Below are 9464 nucleotides of genomic sequence, written 5' to 3'. Positions count from 1 at the left end.
CCCTTAGTTTAGCATTATATCTATACTCTCAGTCCTTTCTTATTCCAATGGCTCTTGCTTCAAGAAAAATGCCATTACTTCGTACACCTACTTCTTCTTTCACTATCACATCTTCTGTGTTATTCTTTCTGGTGGCGGTGGCGTTTCTTGGTGGTGCTGATGGCGGTGCTTATTTCGCTGGATCAGAGTGTCTCAAAGTGACTCCTTCTGAATTTGTTGTGTCAGTGAGAGATGTGGTTGATGTTATGCAAGGGATTATGTCCATTCTAGCTGAGTTCGACAATGGCGGATTCGGTGATGATTTTCGTGTCTCTAATGCCGTTTCTGACTGTGTCGATTTGCTTGACTTGTCCTCTGATGAGCTTGATTGGTCTGTTTCCGCCACTCAGAACCCCCAAGGTACAGTACAGAGCAACATCACATCCGTCTCTAGTGCCGTTACAGTTGCATTATGTTTAAATTAAATTGTAAATCATATGAATTTCTTGGGTTCAAATAGGAAAACAATTCCTTAGTTGAAAACAGGGGATTTCATTTCAAGCTTCAACTCCTGTTTGCGTTGCTGCCTCGTCACTCTACACTTTTCACTTAATCGAGCATGCTAAAACAAGTTAATATCTATTTAAACGCTAATTTTATTGTGATTGAATAAATTAAATTTGAAAGGAGTTTCCGGATAATAATATTTTTTGAACTGATTTTCTTTTATTACTTCTGATTAATTCATCTTGTTGAAATGTCGGAAATCCATGTGACATTAAATTAAAGAAAAAATGGGTATAATAATAATATTATTATATATATTATTCATTTAAAGTATATTTATTATTTTATAGGGAAGCATAACAGTACTGGGAACCTAAGCTCAGACTTAAGAACATGGCTAAGTGCAACACTGGCGAATCCAGAAACATGCATGGACGGATTCGAAGGCACTAATAGCATGGTTAAGGGTCTAGTTTCCACTGGCTTAGTCCAAATGATCTCACTGGTTCAGAACTTACTAACCCAAGTGGACCCGGTTCCGGATCACTCCTTCTCCACAAAACAAGGGAAGTTCCCTGCATGGGTGAAACCAAGGGATAGGAAGAAGCTTCTGGAAGCGAACAACAACGGCGTGGGCGTGTTCGCCGACGCGGTGGTGGCCGCCGATGGCACTGGGAATTACACAAAGATAATGGATGCTGTGAAAGATGCACCTAATTATAGTATGAGTCGGTATGTGATATACATAAAGAAGGGTGTTTATAATGAGAATGTTGAGATTAAGAAGAAGAAGTGGAATCTTATGATTATTGGAGATGGGATGAATAACACCGTTATTACCGGTAACCGCAGTTTTGTTGATGGTTGGACCACTTTCCGGTCAGCCACTTTTGGTAAGACCGAAACTTTTCTCTTATATATATTTTTTATTTTGTTCCTTTAAATTTTTCTCCCGTCTTATTATTAATATTAGCGATATGATCTCATATATATATATATATTCATCATTTTATTTCTTTAGGAATAACTAATTTAATGGCTAAATGTTTGTGTACATATGATAATCTTTTTATTATTATACTATACTATTATATTGTGGCTTGTTATAACTTAATCATATATCAATAAAGTGATGAGTACGTAAATAGCAAACAATGTATCATACAATTTTCTTTTATGAGATATGACTTGTACGGTTGGAGATGTTTCATGATTTTTATCTTCCTATATAAAACAAGAAATTATTACTACATATTACTTTTCTGCTCATTTATTTATTGTCATTTCTATTCTTTTGTTTATTTTTATGTTTGTAGAAATAAGGATATATCCTATATACTTTCTTTAATTTATGAACTAATAGTAGTGTACTAATCTAATTTTGCACCATAATTAAATGGTTTGGATTCAAATTTTAGGAACAAAAGATTTTTTTGTTGATATAGATGATAAAATATATTTTATGAATACAATTTTGTGCACCAAACTCCTCTCTAATTTTCATTATATATAGTAAAAGTAGATATAAAAGTATTTCTACACGGTTCAATTTCTCCAATTCATACTTGTGTGTTAGTAATAAAAATTAAATTGATTTTCAAGATTTTTATAATAATTTGGTCATTAAAAGTTACATTTTTTNAAAAGGATCAAAATAAATTACACAGTATGTAATATAACACAACTATTACTTTTGAAAATGAATATCAATTTTTATTATGACCACAGTCTTGAGAACGATAAAACAAAATAAACGGTTTACTCAAAGTACAAATATACACTCATTCATTCTTTCCCTTTTTCTAATTCCTTTTTACTTTTTATCACTTTTTTCTTATATCATCAACCTCATCTTTTCTTTTTCTGTTATTGTCACTTTAGTCTTTATTTTTATTAAAGTTGTCACAATTTTTTTAATTCATATTTTAGTGATGGTATAAAACTGTAAATTTTAGGTACACGTAACACATCATTGTCCATCTAATAATAATATGGTGGAAAAAATATGTTTGCTTTGCGTGGCTATTTGAGACCTAAAGTTGACCTCTATCCCATCTGGAGGTCAGGTCATGTCTACTGCCTGCATTGTATTGTGTAGACAACGAGAACTCGAGAAACTATCTTACATTAACTTAGATTTCCATTTCGCCTAAACTCTTAACTCATCATGAAATGGATTATCAATGGAATGGCCTACACCAGAAGCAACACGAAATAACTTAATAACATCCTCAGGAACATTCGATATAGTCCACGATTACATATTCATAAGCAGTACATTGTAGGGCCATATTATTTATTAAACCCTAACTAACATATAAACATAACTTAATCCAATTCTCCAACCACAATTTAATAAGCACATGTGCTGTACCTACATTACATTAATAATGCTTCAAGTCCACACGCCTTGTTTAACATCTGAAATCTCTGACCCAAATCTCATACACCTCCCTCCACTTCAATTAATTGTGCCGTCTATTTTCTAATTCGGTACAATGGACAATTAATTGATACCAGAACTTATACAATTTTATTTTGGAACAGATTAACAGGCAGTTGTTTTCGTGTAAAGCAGTTAAAAATTAATAAAAAATTTAATATGTTTAATTATACTTAACCATATTTTTTTATAAAGAGAACTGCACATCAGGTTTAACTTTGACTAAATTATTATTTAATATTTTTTTTCTATCAATTTTATATAAATACAATTATTTTTTCTCAAATTTTTTTATATACTGATTATGATGTGGAATGATACATGTGCAGCTGTGAGTGGTAGAGGATTCATAGCAAGAGACATCGCTTTCCAGAACACAGCAGGGCCGGCGAAGCACCAAGCAGTGGCGCTAAGATCCGACTCGGACCTTAGCGTTTACTACCGATGTGGTATCTTTGGTTACCAAGACAGCCTCTACGCCCACACAATGCGTCAATTTTACAGAGAATGCAAAATCACTGGCACCGTTGACTTCATCTTTGGCGATGCGACTGCGATTTTCCAGAACTGCCAAATCCTCGCTAAAAAAGGCCTACCGGATCAAAAGAACACCATTACGGCGCACGGCCGGAAAGAACCGACCGAGCCAACCGGTTTCTCAATACAATTTTCCAATATAACAGCAGACTCCGACCTTGTGCCATTGATCAACACTACTCACACGTACCTTGGTAGACCATGGAAGCCATATTCAAGGACAATTGTGATGCAATCTTTCATTAGTGATGTGCTGAGGCCGGAAGGGTGGCTTGAGTGGAGTGGCAATGTTTCTTTGGACACGTTGTATTATGCCGAGTACATGAATCATGGGCCCGGATCTGGGCTTTCTAACCGCGTGAAATGGCCCGGGTACCATGTCATGAATGATTCTAGCCAGGCTAGTAACTTCACTGTCACACAATTTATTGAGGGAAATCTTTGGTTACCTTCAACGGGTGTGGTGTTCACTGCTGGCTTAGGAGTTTAATTACGTTTCCGTGTCTTCCCGCTTCAATATAAAGAGAAAAACTACCTGCACAAGTGTTTTGTCTTGTTCTTTTGTTTTTTCCCCCCAAGTTTTACCATTTGATACAAAATAATACAAAACTTCCTTTTTCTTCCCTTTTTTCTATTAATACAATTTTTTTGGTGTCTTCTATTATTACAAAATAACATAAAAATTCTAACAATAACACAAAAATTATATGTAAATAACACATTTACTGACAAAACAACACAGTTTATAAACGTAATAATGAATATTCTATTTTGTAAAATAGTAGGGAGTAAAATTTTTTATATGAATGAAAAATTATATACAAATATATGGAGAAAATTTAGGGCAAGTACTTTTATTAAAATTTGGCCATCACTTAATTAGCAAAAGAAAAGTGAATAACCTCACATCATTGGATGAAATCTCACACTGTTAGAAACACCAATGATAATTAATTGATGGCTAATTACAAATCACAAAACTTGATGTCCTCCTAGTAGTCCTCATATATGTAGATTGGGAGAGTTAAACCCCAAAATAGTCCCAAAAATTAGCGTTGTGCACTCAAATCGTCCCTAAGATTCTAATTTTTTTTAATTACGTTCCTGAAATTGACAAAAGTGCACCACATTAGTCTCTGATCCATTTTTCATTAACAACGTGATTACATGGCTTGATGACGTGGGCTGTTAGTGACATATGTCACTCCATGATTTAGCCACGTATAATGGTATGATGATGCGGTGACCAGTGACACGTGGCATCCTGATGTAGATGGTTGTGTCACGTGTCACAATGCTATTTGGCTACTTGTTTGTTTGTGCAATATGTTGCAACAATATTCGTCCATGTGTCGTCCATTATGTAATCATTGTAGATGTACCAAATTAGTCCCTCACTTTACATTAAATGACTCATTTTAGTCCCTAAAATTGAATGACGTGCACTAAATTAGTCCATTCACTATTTTTATTCGTATATGTTTTATTAAATATCTCATTAATACAGATAATATATTAAGTAAAGTGATAATTAGGTCCCTGAGGATTTCGCGTTCAGACAAGTTAGATCCTGAAGAAAAAAAAGTAACAATAGATCCCTCAAACGAAATGTGGATACTTTACATCCTTTTGTTAGTAAGTGTAACACCCTACCACACAAAACTTTACGCTTAATCCGTAAAATAGAAGTGGTGTGGTATTACAACCTCTAAATTAAAATGTGTACATATAATAGCATAAGGATAATATGCTAGGAGTCTTGAAGAATAAAGGAAAGAAAAATTGCGAAATAAAAGCGCAACGCTCAAGAGACGAGTTAACTTGCATGCTAAGAAGGCTATAGCTGTGAAACATAAGATAATAAAAGTAGGAATAGAGTGCCAAAAATACAAATTAACAAGCTCCTAGCTCAGCCCGTGAAGTCAAGACTGGCCAGAGAATACTTATACATATATACATACATATCCAAAATCCAAATGTACATAAACACAATCTTGTCTCTCCATAAACCTATAGCATTTGAAAAATAACAACATAGTATGGAATGAGAATCGGAGGTTCTCAGTATAGTAAAGGTGCCACACACATGATATACAAGGTCTTGGGAATGCCAGAGGCAATCCTAGAACGCTGACACCCAAATTATAGAGTTTAAAGTATTAAACAGAAGTCATAAAAGGTGGTTTTCTAAAAGTATTAAAGCCTAACTTAACTTAACCTTAAATCTAAGTCCTATACTGCCATTCCTTCATACCTCCGACTCCATCATGCATTTTACAGACAAATAAACAGATAAAGACAAGCACAAGAAGATCACATATATTGCAGGTAACAAATATACATTTAGCATAGCAAGTACACTTAGGCACACTCAGTTAATACACAACAAGTAATTCAAGTAGAATGCATATGATGCATGCCTGTCCTATGGCTGATAAGGCTCATCTGTCAGTTATCCAGCCAACCGGACAAGTCCGAAAACCTTAGTCTGTCCCTCGATGTGCATCCCCAAAAGTCTATGCATAACTTTTTCTCAAATAATCAATATTGCTCAATAGGGGTAACATTCACGAGAATTTATAGTGCCCAATCACCCTTACGTCGTATGGTCAACATAGTATCGAGTTTTCAACTTGGTACACATGGTAGCAAGCCACGGTACTTTACCCAGGGAATCTCGTATCTCAGATCATTCAAATTCAGAAGCCATATAAATAATTCAATTATAATTCATCAACATCCACATCATTCTCAATCGGATCTCATTCATCATTATACATCAGTCATATTCAATCGTTATCCTTCATTATCACACCTCCCATTCCGTCCATCAATAGTTCCAATTCAAAACATAATTCATTCTTTTCTAAATGAATCGAACTTAAAACATACTCATTTTCTTAATAACTCAAAATCAAACCATATAACCTTTGAATCTAAATCTTTTTAAATAATCATATAAATAAAATCTCTAATTTTTATAAAATTTTAGCAGCATCTCCTCTAAAATTCGGACTTTGCCACCCTTTTTAGGTCCAAACCTGCATTCTTTTCAATTCAACATACTCTTCCTCATCATCATAACAATCACCACAATAAATCTACCTCAATCAACAATTATACTCATACAATATTCAAATCCAACAACCAAAATTCAACTAAGAATCATAGTTCACAAATCCTAAGCTTTTAACACAAAATATCTCATTATCACAACAACCTCCACAATAGTTATACCTCAAATCAATAATTCACCAAATCACCAGTTAATCAACAAGCACCAAACCAACCATGTTCATCAATAGGATACTAAGTATTAAATATACACATGCAATCCAACTTATCCTTTGGTCATCTAGTCTAAATTTTTACAGAATATTATATATTAAATGCAAGAAACTTAAACCATACCTTGGCCGATTTCCACATAACGACCAAAGCAATTTATTCAAAATCAAGGCAGCCCCTCAGAATTCAACAAACTCTAAGCTTAGCTTCCTCCAAGTTCCAATGTTCACAATTTTAAGCTCCAATTATTTATTTTCAACCTAATACACATTTATAACACATATATATCCAATTTAATACTCAAAGCTCAAATTCAATGAAATTAAAATAGAATTATCGTATCCTCACCTTACCCAAACTTTACATAAGTAAGAGTGAACATTTTTCTTAAGCTAATTGGATCCTAAAACATCAGAAATCAAAGAAATTCAATATTCCTACTCAACATTCAAAAATTGGGAGAAGAGGAGGCTGAGGGTAAAATAACAAGTTACCTATGAAATTATTCTGGTAGAAATGTAGAGCTCGACGCAGTAAACACATGGCCACAAATGGTGCAGCGATCGGAGCTTGGACGGAGAAGTTATGGGAGTTGAAAGTTAACGTAAGGGTTTGGCGTCCTTTCTTTCCTCTCCCCTGATGTTCTTCGACGATGCCAAAATGGGGAGAAGAAGAATGTGGGTTTACTTAAAGGGCTGTCCGGTTGGATCCACGGCCTGGTTTGGGTCCAGTTCAATCGGTTCAGCCCACTCAGTCTAATCTTGGACCGATTTTTTCGAAATTAATGTTAAAATCCTCGTTTTGATGAGCTCTATCCTAATTTGATATAATATTCGTATTTCTAATTTTTCTTATTAAAACCTAATTTATTGACTAATTATCTACTAATTTAACAAGGTTTACAGTAAGACTAACGTCCCCTCTAACATGGACTGTTAATTTGTTGAGGTGTCCATCAAATGCCACATTGGAATTACTCTAAATACCGAGGACAAACTGGTCCTTCTATGTTGTTTGAATTTAAATTGTCCGAAACTCTAATTTTTTAGAATCTCCAATTATTCACTCTGAAATAAAATCCTAGCACAACGCAGAATGAATAATATCGGAAGTTCCAGAAGCACAAGGCACCAAAGGAAAAAGAATGAAACCAGCAGTTGAAATTGTAATGGTGACTCAACACATGGAAGAGGTTTCATCAATAAAATCGCGCCCAAGTGTAACTGACAGTTATATGCTGTTGCTAGGTTGTTCTTAGGGTGCCTAAACTATAGGGAAGTTTTAATTAGGATTTTTTTATTATTTGAGTTTTGTGTGTTCCATTGAATTGAAAGTCATAGCTGTCATTCATGGTATATTTTTTGGTTCTATTTACAGGACAATTTGTCATATTACAAGTTCTTTAGATGGTTGGATGATGTTACTGGAGATGTAGAAGTTCAAAGTTCATAGATTAATTGATTTGGAGAAGAGAATTCTGAGATTGAAAATAGATTGTTGAAATAAGGAGACTCCAAGCAAAATTACTAGTAGTAGATTTAGAAATGTTGTGTATTTTATAGCTGATTTTTTAATTGCAATTATTATGAATGTGTGGAGTAAGAATTTTAGATGAATCAAATTAGATAGTTGAAGCATGAATGTAGTAGTATTCGTAATTATATTATTATGAATGCGAAAAATGAATAACTATTTTTAAATCATTGTATGATCTATGATGGATGTTAGTGTTAATGTATTTAATGTTCACATTGATCTAATGAAAGAAATCAAATAACTATAATAGACATAAAAGCATTGTTATATTATCTAAGCTTCCAAAAGATTATTTTCAATTACAGGGGTTCATCCAAAAAGAGACTGAATACTTGTCTATATTACTAAATCAAAAGAAAATTTACATAGCAACATTATCATAACTGCATAATATATTGTGCCTAATTTAAAATAGGATTTAAGTTCAAAGAAAATATATCCAAAATACTAATTGATCATATTTAAAATACTACAATTTCATCCATTAAAGACTTCAACTAATACTTAAATCTAGGGGTGGGAATAAAGTAAAACATTCTTGAAATTGTTCTTGAACTTGTTGCAGTAAGAGCTTTTGCAGATAATTATTATGATTGTAAGTGTTTTTGTATTATTTATATTTTCGCGTTCAAATTTATATTCTAAGTCAAATTTTTGTTGATAATTTTTAAAATTTTAAAATTTAAATTTTCTTAATTTTTTTTCACTTTTATTTTATTAATTAATTATTTATTATTTATCCCGATTTTTACAAATTCTACTATGAAACCTTCCTTTATTGAAAAGGTATTAGATATATTTTGGATGGTGTTTTTGTTGGGTTTGTTCTCTTTTTATATTGGGCCGAATCACAAATTTTGGAGAGTTCATTGCACTTGACAAGACTATTGCCCTTAATTTCTTCCTGTGTGATCGAACTAAATAACAAAATATAACATGCGAGCTGCACATTTGGCTAGTTCAGTCTTACCAGTTGAGATTTCAGTGAGATGTACCTTCAAGCAATGTTTTCACTATTAACTATGATTTTTCATATGAATAATATCATTTTTTTGTAAAATAATAATATAAAAAAGAGTAGAGGTAACTCAATGTAATTGCTTTTGGTTTATGTTTATGCTATTGTTGTGTGTTCCTTTGTGATTAATTGAAGCATATTTGCAGGAAAATTTGA

At 33.1% G+C, this 9464-nt stretch overlaps 1 protein-coding gene across 1 annotated transcript; it reads left to right on the top strand.

Annotated features, from left to right (window-relative positions):
* The first annotated feature begins 6 nt into the window (after positions 1-6).
* LOC107479438 (pectinesterase/pectinesterase inhibitor PPE8B) lies at positions 7-4089 on the top strand. The gene is made up of 3 exons (XM_016099570.3): positions 7-399; positions 837-1379; positions 3259-4089. Exons 1-3 carry the CDS (start codon positions 48-50, stop codon positions 3954-3956), a joined length of 1593 nt encoding a protein of 530 aa, XP_015955056.1. The 5' UTR covers positions 7-47; the 3' UTR covers positions 3957-4089.
* The last annotated feature ends 5375 nt before the right edge of the window (positions 4090-9464 follow it).

The sequence above is a fragment of the Arachis duranensis genome, chromosome 3 (assembly GCF_000817695.3).
Source record: "Arachis duranensis cultivar V14167 chromosome 3, aradu.V14167.gnm2.J7QH, whole genome shotgun sequence".
NCBI lineage: Eukaryota > Viridiplantae > Streptophyta > Magnoliopsida > Fabales > Fabaceae > Arachis > Arachis duranensis.
Note: the sequence above shows the minus strand (reverse complement) of the source record. Positions and strands in the feature narration are given on the sequence as shown.

Coding starts and splice junctions, on each gene's coding strand:
- LOC107479438 (XM_016099570.3), top strand. CDS start 48: ATGGCTCTTGCTTCAAGAAAAATGCCATTACTTCGTACACCTACTTCT. Junction 400..836: donor CGCCACTCAGAACCCCCAAG/GTACAGTACAGA, acceptor ATTATTTTATAG/GGAAGCATAACAGTACTGGG. Junction 1,380..3,258: donor TTTCCGGTCAGCCACTTTTG/GTAAGACCGAAA, acceptor ATACATGTGCAG/CTGTGAGTGGTAGAGGATTC.